Source organism: Sciurus carolinensis, chromosome 1, assembly GCF_902686445.1.
Source record: "Sciurus carolinensis chromosome 1, mSciCar1.2, whole genome shotgun sequence".
In the NCBI taxonomy this organism is placed as follows: domain Eukaryota; kingdom Metazoa; phylum Chordata; class Mammalia; order Rodentia; family Sciuridae; genus Sciurus; species Sciurus carolinensis.
The window spans coordinates 51,959,744-51,985,253 of record NC_062213.1 but is presented as its reverse complement, the minus strand read 5'-3'; the positions used below and the strand labels follow the sequence as shown (position 1 = coordinate 51,985,253).

The window sequence follows — 25,510 nt, the reverse complement described above, 5'->3', positions numbered from 1 at the left end:
TTATAATACTATACATAAATATTTATATTTAGAAAACATTTATGCACACACACACACAGGAAAAGATTTAACCTTTAAAAAAAGAATGAAATTTTTTCATTTACAATAATATGGATGAACCTACAGTATGTGATGCTAAGTGAAATAAGCCAGGCACAAAAAGACAAAGGAAATCTTAAAAAGTCAAACTCATAGAAACAGAGAGCAGAATGGTAATTGCCAGGGGCTGAGAGGCAGGAAAATGAAATGTTGGTCAAAGGATAGGAAGTTTCAGTTCTGTGGATTAAGTTCTGGGGATCTAATATACTGCAGGGTTAATGTACTTAATAATACTGTATTATTTACTTGGAATGTGCTAGGAGAGTACATCTTAAATATTATTGCCCCCAAAAAGGTAATATATGAGGTGGTGGACATGTTAGTCTGTGATGTTCATTTCACAATGTTTATGTTCATCAAAACATCCTGTTGAACATCTTAGATACATACAATTTTATTTGCAAATTACCTCAATAAAGTGAGAAAATATTTGAAAACAAAAAAAGATGATGAAGGAAAAAATTAATTTCTAGTGTAAAAGAACAAGGTTTTATAAGTCATCTGGCTCTCTCATATAACTAACATAAAAGTAGGAATCAGTCTTTAAGTCCTATGGCCAAAAATTAAATAATTAGAACAAATACAGTCAAATGAAGAGGAGAAAGTGGATATAAATTCTGGTTGACTTGTGAGAATCCAGATTTTCGAGAAAACATCTGTTACTTCATTCTTTTTAAGAAATTTATCACTGAAGTGAAGTCATAGAAATGTGAATGCACAGTGAGAAAAATGACATAACTGCTTTAGAATGGCGTGATTGATAAAACTCTTATCTTTGTAAAAGTGATTTTTTTTTGAGGTTTGGAGAAAAAGAAATCTAGCCTCTGTAAGCATTTTGCAGTTATAACATTTTACAGACAAGTCAAAGCACTGTTTGGAGAATTTCCACATGGTTGGTATTTATTAAACCTAAAAGTTAAAATTGCTTTCTTCAGTTTTATTGGAGTACAAACATTTTGTGTTATTTGTCAGGATAACTTTATAAGATATCTAGAGATGATAAATGGACTTGTGATGAACTACTACTGAAGAAAAGCCAAAGGGACTTTGGTTCCTGTCAAGTATAAAGCATGGAATTCTGGATGACACCAAGTGGTTTCTTTCTTCATCTATCTCTCTGGAGAATGAATCTGGGGCATTCTAGCCATGTTTGGCTAGCTGAAAGTATAAATTATGCTTTAACTCTCAAAATCTCTTTGCTAGAAGATAATTAAACTATGCATTTTAATAAGAATAGTTTATTTTCATCATGAAGTAGTTGAACTGAGAATGAATTGAGAAAGAATATAATAAGATTCAAAAATGAAGAGTAAGACTTCCACATCATTATCTGATTATATTCCTAAGGAACTAAGTACAGCCCCATTTAATTTAAGGGAGATGAATTGAGCCCATGTGGCTGGGCTTTCTTCCTCCCCTCCCAGTGTTGTGTGGAAGTGGTAAACCTATAAAGAAGGCTGCTTCTGGTGCCATGAAAACCACAGAAGAGAGCAGGTCTAGCTACCTGGAGGAAAGATAAGAAAAGGACATTGCAGGCAGAGAGAAAGCACACCCAAAACAAGTTAAAATCACTGGAGGAGGAAACATTCCAAGCTTTCTCCTGTGAATGGAGAAATGTGTAATTCCTAAACAAGAGCAAAATATCAGCAAATCAAATGCAGTTATTCATAAAAAGGGTAAAAACATCATGATCACATTGGGAATGTTCTAGAAATGCAGATCTGAAAAAAAAAAATCCTCCAGCAGTAGATGCAGCAAATGCATCTGACCAGATTCAGTATCCAATTATGATAAAACCTGTTGGAGAACTAGAAGATAACATCCTTTAAATAACAAGAAGCTTCTGAAAATAAACATATGCACATAAGCACATTGTATTTAGCGATGAATGATTGAAACTCTTTGCTCTGAAATCAAGAGTGAGAAAAATATATTCAGTCTCACCACTAACATTCAGTATTACACTGGAGGTCATAATCATTGCAGAGAGGAATAAAAACTACCTTTATTTCCATATCACTTGATTGAATACATAGAAAATATAAAGCAATAGAGTCCATATTAATCAATTATAAGTAGTTAAGCAATCCACAAGATCAAAGTATAGAGTCATTTTTCTTTCTATCTATATATCAGGAATAGCAAATTAAAATACAGAAAATAAAATTTTAAATGGATGTCTTATAAAATGTCATTATAAAATTCCAAAATTTTAGACAGAATAAATCTAATGAAAAATTGGGAAGATCTCTCTCCTGAAACCTCCAAAATCTGCTCATGGATTTGAAGACTTAAGATATCAAACCTTATCAAATTAATCTATAGATCCAATATAATTCTAATAAAATTTCAATACTCTTTTAAATCAAAAATGATGATTTTTTTTCTAAAATTTAATGTGGAAATACAAAGGACTAAGAATAAGAAAACAATCATGAAGTAATAAAAAAGTAGACTTAACATGACTAGACATCAAGACTTATTATAAAGCCACAATAATTAAGCAATGCAAGAGTAGTATAAGGATAAACCAATAGACTAAGGGTAGTGAATGTAGAATCTAGAAATAAATTGATGCATATATGGTCAGTTGATTCAAAACAAAAGTGATACTACAAGTGGCGAAAGGATGGTCTTTGTGGGTCCATTGGTTCTCCCACAAGAAAGCAATGATCTTGAGCCCTCACCATATACCACACATAAATATTAATCACAATTTGTTTGGAGATCAAAGTACACAATTATTGAGCTTCTGAAAGTAATTATAAAAACATATTTTCATTATGTTGGTGAGGGCAAAGTTTTCTCGAAGATGCAAAAATAATATCCATAGGAGAAAAAAAATGAAAACATGTACCTCATTAAAAATAAGAACTTTGGTTTATGAAATGCATCATTCAGAGAGTCAAGAGAAAACAACAATGTGAAAGAAGATATGTAAATATCCAAGGGACCCTTATCCAGAATTTGTAAAGAATTCCTACAAGCTAAGTAAATGGAACAGGCACACGTGCAAGCACACATTCACTCACACACACTCTCACACCACAGAAAACTCAACAAGGAAATGAGGAAAACCTTGAAAAAGCACTTAAGAAACAAGAAAATACATATGACTAAAACCCCAATGGTATTCAACCTCAGTAGTCAATAAGGAAATGTAAAATAAAACTAGAGTGATATCCCAGTAAATACACACCAAAAAGAAAATATACTGACAAGCATTAGCAAAATATGTAGAAGAAGTAGAACTTTTACACACTGCTAATGCAAATGAATATTTTTATCAGTCTTTGGAAAACATAAAACTATAACAATCAAGGCAAGGTCTTTCCAGTTTCTACTAAGGCTTATTATATAATACCTTATAAATTGATAATTCTATACCTCAATAAAAATACTCTAAAAAATGAATACACATACTTACCAAGGATGATAAATGACAACTCTATCCATAACCTTCAATTTCTAATAGCCCCAAACTAGAAACCATCCAAAAGGCCATTAATAATAGAATGGACAAATGAATTTTGGTGTGTTGATATAACAAATACTATATACATATGAAAATAGCTAGTCAGTTGTGGCAACCATCAATATTCTGATATATCAGAAAAATAATTTTGAGCAAAAATAAAGCCAAACAACAGAGTAAATGGTATGATTGTATTTATATAAAATTCAAACAGGGATACAACTTATTTGTGGTGTTATTAGTTTGAATATTCTAATTTTAGGAAGGAAAAGGAAGGGGTCAATTTCTCCTTCTTGGTACTAGTTATATAATGTGTTCACTTTTAAATGTTTGAAGCTTGATATTTAATGCTTCTCTATGTTTGTTGTATTTCAATATAAATTTTACTTGCATGAGCACCACATAGAAAAGTCTGGGACTTCAATAATTTTCTTCCCAGTTGACGTTATAAACTTCTCCCCCACCCCACCCCCAGGGATTAAATACAGGTCCAGTGCATGATAAGCAGACTACCACTAAGCTATTTCTCCGACCTTGAAGTTGTGAATTGTTTTTGAACAGAGACTGATTCATACCTCTTATTATCGCGTGCAACCCATTGGTTTTATTCTCATAGATTTAATCAATTCAACAGGAGCCATTAAATACAGTCATGCATTGCTTAAAGATGGAGATAAAGTCTGAGGAACCAATGCAGGGCTGTTCCAAGACATTCAAACCTAATGAAATTTTCCTACTGGATTTTTTTTTTTTTTGGTATGTTGACTCCTTATTTCTTCTATTTTCTCCTAACAGTTTTAACTTTTTATGTCAAAAGTTGGTATTCTATCCCTGTACCATCTTTGGAATTTAATAACAGACAACTTTCTAGTTTCACAGATCCAAAGATAGAGAGGATTTTACCCTAGGAAGGATCACGCTCAGAGTTCAACCTATACCTGATTTAGATTATTTAGATGATGATATTTCAGACTTTTGAAGTAATGAGAGACTAAGAGATTTTGAACTTTGATGCTTTAGTGGGTTAAGAATTCTGGAGATATATTTTGTATATAATGAACATGAATGAGTATTTAGAAGCCAGAGCACACACTATGGTAGACAGAATAATTGCCTCTCTAAGATGTCCACATCCTAATCTCTTTACCATATATGGCAAAAAAAGATTTTGCAGATGTGGTGTAATTAAACTAAGCACCTTAAAATTTGGAAAGTATCCTGGATTTCTCAGGTAGATTAATGCAATCACTGATTACAGAAAAACAGAAGGATCCTTGTAACAGAAAGACACAAACAAGAAAAAGAAGAAATGGTGATGGATTCCAGTGGTGAGAATGACTACACTTTGAATATAGAGGAAGGGGCCATGAGACAGGAAGGCAGGTTACCTCTAGGTTTTGGAAAGGGCAAGGAAACACATTCTCCAATGAATTTTCCATAAAGAATATTGGCTAACCAATACCTCATTTTAAACTTATAACTTCCTGGATTATGAGAGTGAATTTGTATTGTTTCAGGTCACTAATTTCATCGTAATTTGTAATAGCAGAAAGACTAATACATTCATTCATTTCATAAATATTTGAAAAGCAAGTAGTATATCTCAGATATTGGTGGTTGCTGGAAATAAATTAAAAATGTGAAAAGGAGGAAATACTTCCAAACTCATCTTATGAGACCAGCATTAGTATGATACCAAAGCCAAGAAAGGGCATGACAAGAAAAGAAAAATACAGGCTTATATTCTTGATGAACATAGATGTAAAAATTCTCAAAAAAAATGCTAGCAAATTGAATTCAACAACGCTTAAAAGGATTCATCATGATTTATCTCTAGTATATAACAAGAGTTCAACATACATAAATCAATAAGTGTGATTCTCCATATTAACAAACTGAAGAACAAATATATGATCATCTCAATAGATGCAGAAAAAATCAACAACCATGATAATTAAAAATAACTCTCAATAAATTAGGTATTAAAGTAATATACCTCAACACAATAAAGGTGTATACGACAAACCCACACATAACATTTTGCTCAATGGTAAAAAGTTGAAAGCTTTTCCTTTAAGATCAAGAGCAAGAACTGTCACCACTTCTATGCAACATAGTACTCTAAGTCTTAGCTAGAGCAATTAAGCATGAAAAAAAAAAGGTACTCAACTAGGGAAGGAAGAAATTAAATTTTCTCTGTGTGCTAATGATATGATCTTATATATTTACAAAATCCTAAACATTCCACCCAAAATATGTTAGAACTGATAAATGAATTCGGTGAAATGGCAGGATTAAAAAAAGTCAACATACGAAAATCAGTAGTGTACTATTCACTTACAACAAACTATCCAAAAAAAATTAAGAATACAACCCATTTATAATTATATGAAAAATATACACTATGGAGTAAATTTAACCAAGGTGGTGAAAGATTTGTACCCTGAAAACTATAAAACATGAAAGAAGTTGAAGATGACACAGATAAATGGAAAGATAATCCATGTTCATAGATTGGAAGAATTAATATTGTTAAAATGTCCATATACCCAAAGTGGTGTACAATTTCAATAGAATTTCTATCAAAATCCCTATGGAATTTTTCTCAGAAATAGAAAAACACAGTTCTTTAATTTGTAGGGAATCACAAAAGACCTCAAATAGCTAATTTGCTTTTAAGCAAAAGGAAAAATGGTGGAGGTATCCTGCTACTTAATTTCAAAATATATTGCAAATCTATGCTAATCAAAATAGTGTGGAATTGGCATAAAGACAGACATCTTGACTGTTATTCATCTTCTTAGTCATTGTGACCAAAATACTTAACAAGAACAACTTAGACCAGAGATTTATTTTGGCAGATGGTTTCAGAGGATTCATTTCATGGTCAGCTGACTCCAAGGCAGAAACCATGGCAGAAGGGCACAGCAGAGAAAGCTGCTCAGTTCATGGCAGCCAGGAAGCAGAGAGAGAGTGGGTGGGAAGGGGTCAGAAAGAAGATTAAACCCTTCCAGGGCATTCTTCAAGTGACCTGTTTCCTCCAGCTAGATTCCACCTCACTGTAGGTCCCACCTCCCTTCAAGCCCCTCCTCCCAGTAGTTCATCAAATGGATTAATCCACTGATGATGTCAGAGCCCTCATGATTCAATCATTGCCTAAAAACCCCACCTCTGAATCTTCCTTTGTAGGGGACCATGCTTTCAACACATGAGATTTGGGGCACTCTTCTAGATCCAAACCATGTTTAATGTATTATTTTCTTCTTGTATGATCTTATCTAGCCAGAAACACTGGAATAGATATATATCCCAGTGCACATATTTTTGCACATGTTCAATTGCATATGCTTCTTAAACATCTACATGGGAAAATATAGTAATAACAACTAATGATTATTCTAGTCACTGTTTTAAGCACTTTTTATATACGAAATCATTCAATTCTTACAAAAGTCCAGTGAGTATGTAATAGATGAAGAAATATTTCCAGGTGAGGTAAGTGTGGTATGGAACTATAAAGCAATCTAACCAAGGTCACACAGCTAGTAAGTGGCAGAACTGAAATTCAAATAAACTGAGAGAGTCTGGCTCCAGACTTGAATTTTTAAACCATCACTCTTACAGCAGTTATAGAATTTGAATCTGCAGTTTTACACAGATATTTGATGTATAAAACTGGATTTGGAAAGGAAGAGTGGGAAAGAGTGTCATAGAAACCAAGTAGTGAACTTTTCAGGAAAAACATAATAATGCCAGGAATTGGCTAATGTTGAACAGAAGGGCAATTAACCAAAATGTCTTGATTTGATCTTCTCATGAATTCCTATTTTCTGCAGCCACATTTGTGAATCACCGTTTCTGTGTAATGTGTCGGGCCTTTGCACAGTCTTTCAAGAGTTTTCAGTGTATTCGGGCAGCTATCACTAATCCCTTCATGTTATGGTCACCAACTCTCATATTTCGGCTTTTGTTTTTATAATATCTTCTAAGACAGAGACAATTCATTCTGCTTCCTCTAAAATTTCCCAAAATACTGCATTCAGTTATACATAGGTAATTAATGCTTGTCATATGTTTATTGACATATTACAAAGTCATCTATCACCACAGATGCCACTTCAGCAAAACTGGAACCATCATTTAAAGTGTCAGGGTACAAGAAATATCCAACCCTTTTTACATAAATACATAGTTCAACTAACAGTTTTAGTAAAACATTCTTTTGAAAACTTTAGAATCCATATCATATCCATTATAAATAGAATTTCAAGGTAAAGATCATCACTATTTTTATCTGTATCTTGTATCTTGTACAAGTATGTCCTTAATAACTATTTGTTGCATGAAGCAATGAGGTATAGAATTCTATTGACTAATATTTTTGTCTTAATTTGAGTAATGAACATTTGTTAGGACTGTATGAGTTGGTAAGAACCTCAGCATAAGAATAACTTTTGTCAACATTTTTTGCTGAATATGGATGAAATCTTATCATTTTGTTCTTACATCAATGGTATTTCTCTGAAATTTTCACCAATTTCAGTAATTCTCTAATAATCATTGTCACCTGTGACTACATTCTTTAAACAATTCTCCCAGAGTCTCAGAGAAGAGTGGACTCTTCACTCTTAAGGGGTTTATTTTATACCCTCTCACAGGACCACAAAATTAATTTCAGAGAACCTATATGTGAACTTACAGAATATGTTCACTTATGGGGTCACTTGACTAATATCTGTATTCCCCACTAACACAAAAACTACACGAGCAACCATGTCTATTTTTGGTCACCATTACACCAACCAGCGAGCACAATTTCACTGTACAAAGTGTACGTATTCAATATATGAAACAATTAAAGTTAATTTAGTTGCAGTGAGGGTTCATGTTACAATCTTAAATTTTATAACAAAGAAATCAGATTAGTCTGATTCAGGTGGGGACATAAGTCGCTGAAACCATGCATTATCAACCCTAGAAAAACATCAACAGCAAAACATTTTTTTTTTTCTCTTTGAATCAGGATCAGGAATCTACAAGCAGAAATTCTGGCTCTTTGTTATACTACTTTCTTACAAACGTTTCTTTAAATGGGCTTATAAGTTGGGAACCAGAAGTTTTGAAAATTGAATAATCACCTTGTGACATGCCACACATATGGATTCATATGTTGTGAGACCCTTAATGACTCATTTACTGTGCTTACCAGGTGCACTTTCTAAAGCTGTCCAAGGAGTGATTTAAAGCTAACATGAGATTTAGTGTTCACTAAACTAAAGGAGACAGTTTTGAAAATAAAATTTGAGACTCTTTTTTCCTTCCGTAGTTCCTGTTTCTGTATCCAAGGACGTTTAAGTAAACATTTAAAACTGGTTTTTATGATGGTAAGAGAATCTTGGATTGCATTTACATATTTACTGTTCACATACTGCTGTGCTGGTAATAGCAAATGCAGAGTTTATTCAAATAGTTGTCTTTGAAACACATATGTGAGGTCAAAGAATATCCAGGTGCTTCTGAGCCCTTCAGCAGACACAAATACACACAAAATGAAAATTGGAGATGGATGCTTGAAATACCCTTGGGCTATGTAATGCTAAATTATACCTGAAAATTCATTCTATTCAACTCAGCAGGCTGAAATAGCTCATCAATGTGATAATTATAACTAAATATGAATAGAAAAAGAATTAGGAGGACAGGACTGCTGTGCATACTAGTTTTGTAGACAGATTGAAATGAATTCTATTAATATATACTTAAGATATTTTATACACATTTAACATTGAAATGGATGAATTTTGTAGCAAAAATTTTGACATTATCATTAGAAACAAAGTATACTGAATGTGATCCATAAATAAAAATTATGCTACTATTTTTTTAAAATCCTTAAAGAATCACAAATCTTAGTGTTGGTCTTTGTCCATTTTAAGCACTATATTTTTTAAACCAAGATCTAATCATCTTAATGTATAACCCAATATTTTCAAGATCATATGTGTTTACATGTGTGTACAAGTGTGTGTTTATGACATAGTTTTGTCTATTTTTAATTGGCAAATTCCTCAGGTCGTTCTAACCCATTTGAATTTTTTCCCTGAAGAACGTTTTCCAAGTACGTCCGAGACATCAAATCAATATAGATACATAATTTCAATAGGCTTTATGCATTGGTTGGACTCCATTCTTCCATACCTTGCCTGTTTTTGTAAGGGCAATATGTGCACCTCTAGAATTCACCCAGAACACTAAAATAGGTGACTATCGAAATACATTCAATATTGACATTCCATTATATCAACTTATTCTCCCATTGTTCACTAGAAAAATCAGGTTTGCTGAAATAATGATAGTAACCTTCAAAATTCAAATGAAAGTAAAATCCTAAACAATATTTTCTCTTCTCTCTTTTCTAAATTTGATTTCTTTGACATTTACTTGTTCAGTACATTAGATAGTGATTTTATGGGTTATATATATGACTTTTGTAGTGCACGAACTTATACACACAAGCTCGGCTTCTCACCAGCTTTGCAAACTTGACACTTGAGCCTCAGTTCTGTTATCTGTAAAATGAGATAATCACTCCTATCCCACTTAGCTATTTTAAATTAAAGTAACATAAATAAGATCCCCAACACAAAGTAAACACTCCAGGCTTATGATTCCATTCAGCTTCTGTAAGTAATCAGTGAACTCTTTTAATTAAATACCTCATATGTATTTAATCTTGCTTACATTATGAAGCTAACATTGGTGGACTCTGAAGTCAGTTATGATAATTTTTAATATATGATCCCAACCATAATAACATATACTCTTTAATACAGAAAATGCAAGGCATCCTACCATAAAGCCCTAAATCCTATCATTCATTCTTTTCACCATCACATATTTATTAGCTGCCTCATGACCTGCCCCTATTTAGACTCCACTACCACATAGATATGAAAACATAGCGTTCAGGTATCCCTTGGTATCCACAAGAGATTGAATCCAGATCCCCCTACAGATAAGAAAATCTGTGATGATAGAGTCCCATCTTATAAAATGCCATGGTATTGACACATAGCCTACACACATTTCCTGTGTATTTTAAATCATCATCCTTTGGTTCCTTATAATACTCAATACCATGTAAATGCTATATAAGTAGCTGTCATTCTCTGTGTAAGTCTGCATACATTTTTTCAAATATTTTTGATCCACATTTGGTTGAATATGATAATATAAAACTAGTAAACATGGAAAGCTGAGGTAAAGCTGGTAGGTAAAACATGGCACAGGGAAAAAAAGTAGAATGGAAAGATGACACCAGATGCTTGGGTTCAGAGTCTCAAAACAAAATGTCACAGTAGGCTTGGGGGAAGATTTTGAATGAGCAAAAAAAAAAAAAATTGAAAGGAAAAATACTCTGGGAAATCAGCAATATGTACAATAGGAATAGAGTCTTCAGGTCCTTATGTCTCCACAAAGGTTTGCTATGATGTTTTCCTCTTCCTTCAGTGCCACGTGCTGGTCACCAATGTCCTTAATCTTCTATGGTTTGTTAAGAGTCCAGCCATCATCTGTCCACTGTTTATGACTCAAACTCTGAACACCCCAGGACACTATTTTACTAGGGTAGCTCTGCAACACACCTTTGTGTGGCTCTTAAGACAGGAGATAGGTAGATGATGGATGGATAGATACATAGATAGAGGATAGATAGAGTCTATGTATTTTATTTCATAAACTCTGTTACAGTAAAATTCTACACATAGTTTTCATAATCTACAGAAACTAATATGCTGTCAGGGTCTTTTAATTTCTCACCATTAATATCTATTAACTTATCTTCATCCCTTCATCTTAGGACATGAAGATTAGAGTTGTGGGCTACTGAGGAAGTGTTCTTCATAAATAAAACGTCTCCAGGGAGCACAGCACTGCAAACCCTTGCATTATGCCCATCTAGTCCACTTGGATTACTATAGTAAAATACCATAGATGGAGTGACTTATAAACAATGCAAATTTATTTCTCAGAGTTCTAGAGGATAGGAGGTCCAAGATTCAAGGTCCTGGCAGATTCAGTGCCTGGTTAAGGACTGCTTGGGGAATAACAGAAGGCAACTTCTTGCTGCGTCCTTGCATTTTGAAAAGGGTTAGGGATCACTCCAGGTCTGTTTTAATAAGAGTGCTAATCCCACTTGTGCAGCTTCCACCCTCATGGCCTAATAATTTCTCAAAAGAAGCATCTACAAAGGCCACATTGGCATCAGTCTTCAACATATGAATTTGGGGGTCATAATTATTCATACCATAGAAATACACCTCCAATGAACTCTATCATTGTGTTCATATGCCTGTGAGATAATTTGCTACAGACAATAGTACCTTTTATGTGGCTATTGGTGCTATTAGGGATTTGGTGCTCCTTTGGGTCTAAGATCATTTTACACATGTAGAACTTAGCCAACATTTGTTAAAAACATGTTGAAGAGATATAAACTATTTATAAAGATACAAATAATTTTCTTCTCTTTCTTCTCCTTCTCCTGCTGCTGCTGCTTCTTTGGGGGGAATGATATGGAAATCAAACCCAGGGTGCTCTACCACTGAGCCACATCCCCGGTTCTTTGTTTTGAAACAATCTCCCACAAAGTTGCTGAGATGTGCCTCAATTTTCAATCCTGCTTCAGCCTCCCTAGTCTTTGGAATTATAGATGTGCCCCATCACACCACCTGCATAATTTTAAGTATACCCTTTAGGAAATCCAAGATTAATTGTATGTGCCTACTCTATTTTTCCAACTCTTTTATAACCATTAACCATTTTAGACCCCTGCAAAAGGACTGAATTCCAGCCAGATTCTGTGACACACATACCTGTAAGTTCAGCAATTCAGGAGGCTGAACCAGAGATGGCAAGTACGAGGCCAACCTTAGTAAGTTAGTGAGACCCTGTCTTAAAATAAAAAACAAAAAGGACTAGGGTGTGACTCAGTGGCAAAATGCCTCTGGGTTCAATTCCCAATACCAAAAAAATAAAGAGGAAAGAATTCCACTATCTTTTAAACACAGTAAATTACCTAAATATAAAAGGGGAAAAAAAGGGGGGGGGAACAAGGCAACTAAGAAGATATAGCTAAGTCTAAATAATGAAATTTAGTCTTAAAAAAGACAGAGAGATGAAACTCAAATAAGATTGAATGAAACTCATTCACAGGAAAGCAACAAAAGAGAGAATGATCAAAACAATTACCTCTAAGGAGATTCAGTGAAAATAAGATCAATTGTAACATGAGCTATAAAGGAGAAACATTTTAGTTTTGTTTAATATTTGTAAGTACTAAATATTTCAAAAACTTAATAATTGCAAAGACTTCTTTGATATTAGAGAAGAACCTGGAGAAAGTCCAAGAAATGAATAAAGACTTAATAATTAAATCCAATTATAGTTTTTTTTTTAAATGAAAGAAAGCCTTTTCCAGATACATTTTTAAAATTTAATGAACCAAACCAAGGAGTAAGAAATTGATTTGTTTTCTTATTTCACTTACAACAATAATGAAGGATAAAAAGGCATTATTCTGAAAATTATTATTTTCCTCCAACTGAAGCTAACATAAGAAAGCTGTATATTTCCTCCAATTCAAAAAAAACAATAATAAATACAGAGAATTACTAAAGTAAAATGAGATGCTAGTTGAAATGACAAGAAGACTATTCTAATTATTACAATAGGCAATGAATATGTAGTCTATTTTTAGATTACTACTAAGAGGCTCTTGACTTTGGGTGAATAGATGTGAGTTCAATTCCAGGTCATGTGGCAAGAAGGCAAGAACTTAATATAAATATGTGAAGAAACTCTGTGAATGTGTGTGTGTGTGTGTGTGTGTGTGTTTGTGTGTGTAAATCATTGAAAAGTTGAATTAATAATTATGCTGGGATTGAAAATGATTTGTTGTCTCTGAAATGACTCGAGGTTGATGTCAATAATTTATAGGAATTTTACTAGCAAGGAAATAGTTTAATAAAGCATACACTTTCCTGTCTGGGAAGCCAACAGGCAGGGTCACCACAAGTGCAGCTGGCTTGATGACTAGGGAGATTAAGAGAAGGTTCCCGCCTGTGTGTCCTAGTGTTGAGTGATAAGATTGACATATGAGAAAGGTTCACCAGGGTAACCGTCCAAACATGAGAAAAACTGACCAAAGGAGGTTGAGATACCATTCAAATCACTTAAGGAAATAGTTTTCAAGATTGTGTGTACTAAGGAAAAATCTTTGGGCTAATTTGAGGGATTCCCCAGTTTGAGTCCCTGTTGGAAATCCCTGGTACAAGTTTCTTGAGGTTATCTGTTTCAGTTCCCTTCCGTTTCCCTCTACAGCAAACTTGTAAGAGCCATCTGTTGTGTAGTAGACCTGTGTCTGCAAATGAGAAATTTGGGTAGTGTAACTGCTATACCATTTTAGGTTTAACATTTCATTATCTTAGCAGTTTCCTGAAATGCAGGCATTACATAGTTCAAGTTTGATATTTCTCTTCTCTGTGTATACTGCATCTTGATGAGATCCTTAAAGTTTTATGAAAATCACAGATTTTAATTTTAAGACTAGATATGGATGTCAGAACCATTGATTGGCTAATAATTTGGTAGTTTTGGTATTCTGGAAAATTTTGTTTACTGTTTTATTTGAAGATAAGGTTAAGGGCTGGGGTGTGGGGAAGAGTGGCAGACAAGGACACATGTAAGAGGAAAGTCACCATTCCTTTAGAGCTGAGCCAACCTGTTATCCAATCAGCCAGTTCTGGTTTGCAACATAGAAGTCCCTGCTGGCAAGCTGAAACCCCTGCAATGAATTATAGTTACCCCTCCTAGAAGACAAGTTAGCATCACTAGTTATTATGGAGTATGATCTTTGTGGGGCCTCATCTCCTGTTCCCTACACAACTTCTGGAAGTATCCCTTCAACCTCAGATGGCATGTTATAATGCCCTATCTCTGGAGAAAGATCAGCCCACCTTGAAGCAGGGCATCTTTCTCTCTGTGAGCCTTCACCTCTCGGGCTCACTTTACTCAAGCATAAAATGAGGATGATAAGGACAATGATGCATGGATTCATACATGCTCTGTGGAGTCCCTTTTACATTTCTCTCAAGCTACCCAGAGCACTGACTTACTTCAGTTCTGAAATCATATTGACCTTGTTTCCAATAAAGTGTTCTCAACAACTCTAAGTCATGCAAGGTCTCTGACCAAAAGCTGTACTTGTCCTCATTTGGCCAAAGTTTCCCCATATCTAAAATTAGGATAGAAATATCTGAGTAACAGAATTGTTTGGAAGATTATGAAGATTATGTGATATTATGTATATTTAGCTCAGATCTGCAGTCACCTCTCTCTCTCTCTCTCTCTCACACACACACACACACACACACACACGTTCTTTTCTCCTTCCTCCCTCCCTTTTTCCCTCCCTTCCTCTCTTCCTTCCTTCCTTCTTTTTCTACATATTAGTCATAACTATTAAAAGGTCCAGTTCTATTATTGTTAATGTGTTCCTTCAAACAAAAAAGGAAAGATACTGATGTAATCATTTGATTTTAGATGAGAATTTATTCATCCCAGTTTATCAACACTGAATTTCAAGTGTGGAACATGAAGACGATTTTATTGAAGGAAACCTAGATTGCAGGGAATAGATAGGTACTTGGTTAAGTAAGTCTTCTTTAAGCCTTTGACATTAGAGGCATAAAACTGATTTTGAAGGCACTGTAGCCCATTCAAGATTCTTGAAGAGAATACGAAGAAAGAAGACCAGGCTGCTTGGACATGTACCCTCTCTTCAGCTGCCCTTTCTAACCCTTAGGTTCTTCTTCCTCTCCACTCTTCTTACAGAAGGCTTCCCACATGCCATTTTTCCCAAGGCCTCTCTTCTTCTTCAGCCACTGCCCCTGCCTACCTCTCACCTGCCTACTGTACTACTGCCCATGAGCTTGCCCTTTATTCACCAGGTATAATTGAGATTCTCTATTTTGCTGACCTAAAGCTTTCCCAGATTTAAGCCATTAGGACCAGATACAAGGTTCAGGAGTAGATGCCATATATGCTCTGAGGTGAGAAAAGAAATGTAAAAAAGATTGATAAGGTCGTAAACCCTTTCTGGAGCCTGAGAAAGTCAACCCTAGTAGGAGGCTCAAACATAGATGAGCCAGGCTACTTGTTTAGCATGCATCTGGTATGGTGATTGGTAGGGCATGAGGTTGTTATATATGTGAAGGAAGTTAATTAAAGTGTTGCATGGTGTTTGTAAAAAATGTTCAGATTGATGTTAATTATAGATAATGGAGAACTAATAATATAAAAGAGAAAATTTATAAATTTGAGTGTATATAATCATATAACAATGCTAAAATTAATGGCAATCTGTGTCATTATGTCATCAAACTATTACTCCCTAGTAGTCATCAACACTGTATTTATTCACATCATATGTCAGACAAATTCTGTTTTACTGTTGTTGGATTGCAATGGTTTTTATGATTTGATGGTTTTATGGTATCTTGTCCAAGAAAATAACAAGTAATTTTTGTAAAGGATACATTGCTGATTGGCTATAACTTTGTTTCAGTGAATTTAAAATACATCTTTACCCCTATTCGTATATAATTTCATTTAAATCAGAGAACTCATTCAAATTGACCTTGGGATCAGAAAACAGATGTGAAATGACAAGTACTTGCAGTAAGTGAGAAAGTAATTCAGTCAATAAACACATATTTGGTTATTGACAATTCATCAAAAAAATAAGAATTTATAATTATATGCACTTTATATTTTAAAATTGTTTATTAAAATTTATATTCTTTGTGCCAGGCACTGATCTGACCTCTAGATATATATCGCTAAAGAATGCAAAGCTCTGTGCTGAGGAAGCATATGTTCTTATAGGTAAAGATGTCAAAAACAAATATGTACAGACTATTTCAGTTGGTCATTAAGTGTTATGAGAAAAATTAAGCAGGTAAGAGTTTACGGAATGTGAATTATATATATATTTTTTTGTAAATCAGAGAGACCTACTAAAATACGTTAGGCTCAATGTAAAAGAAAACAAGGAAAATCCTGCTAGGTTATGTGGAGAAATATAGATATTGACTATATCCTTAAGTTGGAAATAATGGCAGAGGTCTTTGAAGTCTTACTGAAGACTGTAGTCAGTCAAAAATCAAGGATCCTGGACAGAATACATACTGCTGAAAACTCTACTGGGTGTCATTCTTAGTATCTGTGATCATGAAATATCATAATTATTTAAGTATAAAAATATTCTTTAAACTAAAATAATCTTTCTAGTAAGAAGGGTCACACAGATGATACATCCAGCTACCAGTAGGTATCCTGGATTTGCTCACTAAAAAAACAAATTCTGACAGTTGAATATGTCTGCTAGTTGTCTAGAAGGTAAAACCTAATACATAATTGGGCAGTGATTTCAGACACCCTAATTAGCACATAAAAGGTATTTTTAAGTCATACATTTTGGAGTGTCCTGAGCTTTTGCTGGGTGCCAGGCATTGCTCTCTGCGCAGAGTACTGAGGCTATAGGGGATGAGGGTGAGCAGAAGTTTCTGGAAAAGCAAGAGGGCTTAGTGCACATAGTGGGCACTTACTGAACCTGAGACCCCCTCCTGTGTCCCTTCAGTGTTAAGTTCTGGGAATACAAATGTGAAAACATGCAATTCTTAATTTGCCTAAAAGTAAAGTCTATTTGAGGAAATAGACAAAACTAAAAGTGATAATTGCTTCAGTAATTGAATACAGAAAGTGTAAAGGGGTCTCAGGGAAGGAGAATTTAGCAGTTTCAGAATAAAATAAAATCTCAATATTCTAAAGGGGCTTAAAGGAAAATAAATCCAAAGGATAGCTTTTAATATTTATAAATACCAAACAAGGGTTTTTATATTTAGATTTTGTTTTACTATTCTTGCTAAGCATATGAATCTATTCTTAATTCAACACTGCTTAAAGCAGAGTACTTTAATAGCGCAGATTTTACCAGAAAGCTTAACTGATATTGGTTGGGAAAAGATATAAGCAATACAATTTTCTCTAGAAGATTTGCATTAGATAGAGTAGTTACAGACTATATCATCTCCCCTGTAATTTTATGAGAATGGTATTACCCTGGCTTTCACTGTGTGATTGCTGGTTACCTTCTGTCAGTGAGCAACAGTCTTACTGCAAAGCAGGAGCACAACCCGTCTCTTTGTCTCCGTGTTCAAACCAATTACTTCTTAGAAAGTCGGATTTTTTTTTCAGAATGACCATGTACAGGAGCAAACGCAGACATCAGAGATGTAAGTAGATTCTGACCCAACTTTTTCATATGACTGTGGTGGGTAAACATACTTGATTTCTTAAAAGACTAATCATGACTTTTTCAGATACATCCTGGTAGTAGAAAAGAATCTACAGTTCTTTTTCCCTTAACCTTTCTCTTTATCCCTGTAACATGCTTGAAAGATGTTGAGGGAAGAGGGGATAATTCGCTTGTTACTATGGAAACCCTCGGAAAGGTTTACAAAATCAACAGAGAAACAGATCAAATGCAATTTCAGTCCAGCTCAGCATCCTTCATTCAGGCATGATCACTGGACAGTTTCTTTTCGCTTTTCTAGGAGTGATAGATTTTCTTTCCTGGAAGTCTATTGAAAAGCTTGGGAAGCTAGCCTAAAACTTCTATTTATTCATCCAATTTCAATTACAACTCTCAGGGGAAAATAAAATAGTTCAGAATGAGGGGAAAGAATTAATTGTGAATGACAAGCTGAATATTCAGCAGGATATTCATTGCCAAACTTCTTGCTCCAGAGTGTATTTGTAACATGATTCACTATGGGTGTAGTTTCAAAGGGTTAAAAGAGTCATCTGCAGTCCACCCCAAAGGAACTGATTCTTACTGAGAAGGAGCAGCACAGTTACTTTGGCCTGAAGTCCACAACAGAGATGATTATAGAACTGAAAACCACCAGGATTTAGCTAAGCATCCGTCTTAAAATAAAACTGTCTGTGGTAAAGCAATATGCCTCCTATGGAAAGCTTTCCAGTCACACCTTTCTCTGGTAAATCCAACTCTTTAGCACTTTATCTCTTGTGTTGTGTAAAGTAAATATTACCATATTGAACCCCAAATGGCCTGTCATTGACTTTACTTACCATCACAGACAGGTAACATTAACTTATTCTATAGTCCAAATTTGAGCTTTTCCATTGTCCCTTGTGATGTGTTTAGATGTTATCAATTGTTTTAAAAACAGAAAGATTATCAGCAGCTGTTAATCTATCAAACAGCCAAGATACAATGGAAATGTAATTTTTAGTGTGATAATTTATTATTTGGTTTGTTTTCACTTAAGACCTGAAAACTAACATTTTTTTCTCATTCAAAGAAGTTTTATGCCCCACAGAAAGCTCTGAGGGGGTAGTACTGCCAGTTTGATTCCCTATGCCTGATTGCTTTTTGATACCAGTTCTTTCTTCTAAGAATCAACATACAACCGTTACTTTTTTCTTATAAAAAATGATTGTGTGACGGCTACAAATACATCACTGATTAATTTCCTCGTGATTTTCCTCCTACAAGAATGAATCTAAATTATGCACATACTTGAAAACCATCTTGTACCTTTACTCTTGTATCTTTTATACACCCCCTCATTTTTTTTTCCCCTTGTGGGTAATCATTGCCTTAATGCATATGGCAAATAAAAGATTCACAGAAAAATTGTACTGAGTCTCTCCCCCTAAAATGTACTTGCTGAAGTCTGCGATTAAGCAGCAGGAAGAAATTGTGAATTACATGAGACAAGTCAGAAGATGTATAATTATACAGGCATGAACACAGTAGGGTGTACTGGAATGGTTTAGTTTTAAAAAAATCTAATGTGTTACTTATGTTTAATTGTATCAGTTGGCTGTGTTATGTTGCATTAACTGTTTCTATATTCTAATAATATAAAATATCTGACAGCAGGAATAGAATAAAATTAAAGTATATAGAAAGCTTAGCAATAAAAGCAAATAGAATCCTTAAATGAATTTCTATCGTACACTAATATTATTTGCAAAAGTGGAAACTACTACAGTTGCTTGTCATCTGATGGTATATAAAAATGTCTAAATTATCCAATAACCAAAACCCAAGGCATTTCCAATTTTTGATCATATCTTTTATGTGTGTGTTTGATCATGTAAAAGGCATAAACTCACCTTCAGGCAATTGTACTCCAATTAAAGCAATAATTGCACACTTAACAAAATCTCACTATGGTGGGGGAAGTATTCTTGTAATTTTCTTTAAAATTGAAATGGCACATAAATCAACTTTCTAATTTTCTCATTTCCTAAAGATGTACTATAATGTGCTTCAGTAAAAATAATGCAACTTCCTTTTAGAGCACCTAGCAAAGGAATAAGGTGCATGTGACTGTGTCAGGGGTTTGAAGAAAGGGAGAAGGAAGATGCTTATAGCAGAAAATTTAGAGTATACACTGCATGTAAGCCTTTGGAAATTTATGTGGAATTTTGAAATCCCTTCCTCACTCATGTCTAGATTGGTTATCTATAATTAACCATATAGGAGAAGGAAAGGAAGTTTGGGGAAAATACCCCTTTGCTTGTTTCTCAGAGAATTGCTGTAGAAAATGGACAGCTCAGTGTTCCTTAAGATAAGAGGTCTTACCTCTGCTAGACTGCGTAATGGCTTTTAATTAGATACAGAAATTTATTGAGTGATGTTAAATTTTGCATGTGTCAGATGTTGATTTTGTTGAAGTCAAACAGGTAGAAATCCCTTTATGGAAGTCTAATACATGTATACCTGTTTTTACAAATCAGGTTGATTTGGGAATCATGATTGGTATAAACAGCTTTTTACTCTTGTATTTAATATTAATTTTTCATAGGTATCATAAAGATCTTTACTAAAATGTGTAGTTAATGTTTAAATTTTCAAAATTTTATTTTCTGTGTAAAACAAGAGATGCCTAGAACCTCCTTTGGCTGAAACTCCAGATGACCTTGAGAAATACATTTTTTGACTTTTAAAAGCTCATGGAGAGTCTTTTTAAAAAATGAATACGTTCTTAAAACACAAACTTAGAGGAAAACTAGAGTAGAATCTATGTGGTATTAAATACAAAATATTTTGAATACTATAATCCTTGTACCACACCAAAGAAAACAGCATAAATCTAGGTTTAGGTATGTAACATTTCATCTTATCTACTGATTTGGATCGGATATTCATTTTTGATTGCTAATAAGATGTTTGGGTGAGCTTATCCACCTTATCCATTTTATCATGGAAATACTTGATGAGATCACTTCAGGAACCTGAATTTAGACATCCAATTCTCTACTTATAACCTTGGCCAATGCCTATTATCTCTTGGGTTGCAGTCTTCTTTTCTGTAACTTTAGCAGATTGACTGGTAAGATGTTTTCTAAGATTTCTTCCATCTCAAACCCTCGGTGCCCCTACAACACAGGCCTCGTCATGTTCTTCTCCTGCTCAAAGACATTTAGTGCTTTCTCACTGACTTGATATTGGTTGTGCATCTGTGAGTTTATGTGTTTCCAATTCATGGGTAACCATGAAGTTACTGAAAAGGGCCTTAGCATTCATATGAATATTTACCATCACCAGTAAAATGAAGAAATATATATATATATATATATATATATATGCATATGCATACACACACCACACATACGCATAGACACACCTTCCCACATAAATGTTACACCTTAAGTTTTAAAATATGTTTAATAAAAACATGTATTTAAAACATCCTACTACCTAATATGTACATGAATCAAAACATCACACCATACCTCATAAATATATACAATATTATGTGCCAATCAAAAAAATCTTTAAAAGCTGATACTGTTTGTAATAGTTTTAGATAATACACATCTTATATTAAAAACTATATCACATGCAGAGGTCATATTTCAATATTTTAAAAATCTCTCATATTCACAGAGTTTGAAAATCACTGAACAGAAACATGACCTTAGAACAGACATTTCCATAATTATCATCTACTCACTCCTCTTACCTCTGGTTGTCTAGCCTTTTTCAGGCTAAGGATTATCTTCTATGTTGACTCTCTATCTCCATAGCTTGACCATTGGTCTTCCTGTCGATAGACGACCTTCACCTGCATCTTCATGTAGGAATCCTCTTTGTTCCAGGTTTTACTCAATTGTTGCATCCTCCACAGAGTTCTCCCTAGTGTCCAAGTCAAATCACTGTCTTTTCTCTGTTTTCAGCTGGTGTATTATAATTTTTATTTTTATTTTTTACCTAAGTTCTTGTACATAGAAAATTATCTGTTTATCCCACTAATCTCTAAGTTTGTTTCATATGAGGTATTTTTAAATCTTATTAGATCCATTCTCAGTGCATAAAGTATTGCTTTGCCTAAAGCAATCCATACTGTCTGATCAAACTTATGCGTTGAACAATGTGGTTTTTTTTAAATCAACTATTACTTTCCAGATACTGCTATAATGTTAGGGCTGTTGCAATGAACTCAACATGTTGTTAGGGATGGGAAGATGACACACAAATAGATTCACAATATGCCAGTGAAGCTTAGTGCTATGGAGAAAAATAAAGCAAGGGATGGGGAAGGAGTTTTGGAAGTTGGGATGGGTTATTTCTCTTTTCTATGGGTAGTTAGGAAAAGCCATTCTTATTAAGGTGACATTTGATTGGACACCTGAAAGGAGTTAGGGAACTGGTTCTGTTTTTTTCTTCATAGTTTCAAGTGGAAACAGCATAAGCAAAGTCTCTAGGGATGTGAGGGCAAATGAAGGACCAAGGAATTCAGGGATTAGAATGAATGAAAAGAGATGATGTCAAAAATCCTCAGGAGCATTGGGTAAACAGAATAAAGCTGACACCATAGACTTTAATTGAACAGTTAATTTCATTTGCAACTGTATTCAGGCATAATATGTATCTATTGCATTTTTAAGAATCACTATCCATACATCAAGTGACTCCTATAATATTTATTAAAATGACAATTATTAAGAGGGATTTTTAAATTGTTGTTCTCCACTCAAGATCTGATTTATTCTTCGGCATGTGGATATGTACTCCTAAGCCATACTAGGCAAGGCATCCAATCATGGATTGGAAAAGAATCAAACTGAATCAAAAAGAACCCAAATCAAAAATACATTATTTGACCAGGAATGTTTTCCAAAATATCTTCTTATGAAATTCTTGCATTATTGATATATTATCTCTTTCTGTCTTTAAAAATCTATCAGAGGAAATAAATTAATAGTTTGGTAGAATCGTTACAAGGCTTCTAAGGCATTGGCATGACAAAGCTGTTGTCAGTCTCAATTGAAATAGAACTTATTGCCTCTTTAGTCAACATGGATAATAGGTTTTGTGATCTGTAATTGTTAGAAAATGAGTTGTCATAACTGTAACATATTTATTACAACAGTGTGTTTTGGACAAGTTTTTACTCTACTTATTGGAATTGCTTATTACAAATTAAGTAGCAAGATAGAAAAAGGGTATTACTCAAAACAAATCTTTCTATTGATACTGTAATCGCATTGTAACTGAGACGTTAACCCTTAATTCCCAAATTATTTCATATCTCAGATGTTGATATTCTCTATTATATACCCAGTTAAAGATACCATTTAGATTTTAAAACACTTTTTTAAAAAATTTAACTCTAACAAGGTGATTTCAGGTGTGGTTGGTAAAGGCTCTCCAGAGGACACTATTAAGTGCAGTCCTTGAGTTCTCTGATATTGATGCTTGCTGGGAATTCTGATATGACACCTGAAATTCTTCCAACCTTTTTTTCTCTAAAATTCTAATGTGAATTTTATAACTGGTATGAATTGAGAAATTGTAGCTTTATACATTCTCCATGGAATTATGTCTGCATGGATATCATCAGGATGGTCTGATTGAGCATGCCCAATGGGACCATAGATGCCAGTTTTGGAGAAGAGATGTACAAAGGCTGACTGATAACACCCTGATACAAATTGACCTTAAATGGAAATACATATTGGTCTGCCTCACATTCTTAATCACAGGCTTTTACTGGCTCGGCAATAGCTGGTTCTGCTTGCAGGCAGGAGTGTAGGAGAAACTATTCTCATTCATTTTCTCCCCACCCCCCAGTCTGTGTGTGTGTGTGTTTGTGTGTGTGTGTGTGTGTGTGTGTGTGATGATCTTTTCCTTGTATACTCATACTTAACAACGCTCTTCACAAATTTTCCTTTGTAAAGGGCAAGCATGTGTACTTTTTCTCTTAATTTCTCTGTTTTCCAAAACAACTTGACTATCATGTATCACCTGCTTCTTTAGATTCTCTCTTACAAGAATCTGTGCTACATTTATCTCTAGACTTGCATAAAAACCAACATTACCTTTGCCCCAGGTGTTCAAGTAAATAAATGGTCTTTGAAAATGTCATTTATTTCTTAAAAGAATATTTCCACTAAAAAAAAAAGAATATTTCCACTAAAATATTTATGAAAAACAAATTAGACATGTGAAACAACCAGGCACTTAGCAAAATAAGACTGTTGCTAAAGGCAGATATCCATATCTTTTTCTCATACACTGTCATATGTTATCAGAAATGTTTTCTCTCATTCCAGCCTCTCTCTTCTGTTGATTTTTTTTTTCTTTTGCCATGTATAAGCTTTTTAATTCAGTGAAATTCCATCTGTCTATTTTTGTTTTTGTTACCTGTATTTTGGGGGTCATATTCCAAAAATATTAGTCCAGACCACAATTAAGAAACTTTTCCTTGTTTTCTTCTAGTGGTTTTACAGTTACAGATCTACATTTAAGTCTTCAATCCATTTGAGTTGATTTTTTATGTTGCGAAAGATCTTATTTGTGGTGAGAGGTCTAATTTCATTCTTCTTCATGTGACCATCCAGTTTTCCCAACACTATTTATTGAAGAGAATCTTTTCCCCACTGTGTGCTTTTGGTACATGTGCCAAAAATCAGCTGGATATACACGTATGGATTTACTTCAGGGTTCTGGACTCTATTCCATTTGTCTATATGCCTGGTTTTTGAACCATCTACCTAACAACAGGTTAATATCCACAATGTATAAAGAACCCAAACAACTCACTAGCAAAAAAAATAAATAAAAATAAAAATAACCTAAGTCAAAAATGGGCAAAGAACCTGGTAAGTCATTTCTAAATGGAAGACATGTAAATGACAACAGGTATATAAAAAAAAGTTGACCATCACTAACTGTCATAGAAATGCAAATTAATGAGATACCACCTTACATCTTTTAGAATGATGATTACCAAAAAGGCAAAAAATAACACATTGTGGCAAGGATAATGAGAAAAATGTACCTTTTAACATTATTTGTAGGAATGTAAATTGGTATTGGTATAGCCATTATAGAAACCATTATGGAGATTCTTCAAAAATTTATAAAAGAACTACCAAATGATCCAGCAATTACCCTTCTGGTGATATACTCAAAGCAAATAAAACCAACTTTCTCAAAAAGTTATCTGCACTCCCCCGTTTTTTGCAGGATTATTCACAATATGGAATCAGCCTAAATGTCTGTCAGCACATGAATGGATAAAGAAAATGTGGTGTATGTACATAACAGAATACTGTGCAACCTTAATAAAGAGGGAAATTCTGTTATTGTGACTACACGGATGAACCTGGAAGTTATTATTCTAAGTAAAATAAATCATGCACAAAAGGAAAAATACTGCATGATCTCATTTGTGAAATCTCAAAAATCGGAACTCACAGAAACAGAGAGTAGAATAGTGGCAGCCAGAGGCTGTTGGGATGGGAAAAGATGTCAAGGGATCTAAAATTTCT

At 34.0% G+C, this 25,510-nt stretch overlaps 1 protein-coding gene across 7 annotated transcripts in view; it reads left to right on the top strand.

The window, feature by feature from the left end:
• Window positions 1-25,510, top strand: part of Ralyl (RALY RNA binding protein like) — a 641,586-nt gene that overhangs the window by 434,103 nt on the left and 181,973 nt on the right. The window contains exon 1 of one of the 7 annotated variants that reach the window (XM_047560802.1): window positions 17,875-17,928. The exons of the other annotated variants lie outside the window; for them this stretch is intronic. Coding sequence (XP_047416758.1) covers window positions 17,892-17,928 — 37 coding nt within the window. The 5' untranslated portion in view covers window positions 17,875-17,891. Of the gene's footprint in view, window positions 1-17,874; window positions 17,929-25,510 lie in introns of those variants that run through there. 7 annotated transcript variants of the gene reach the window in all.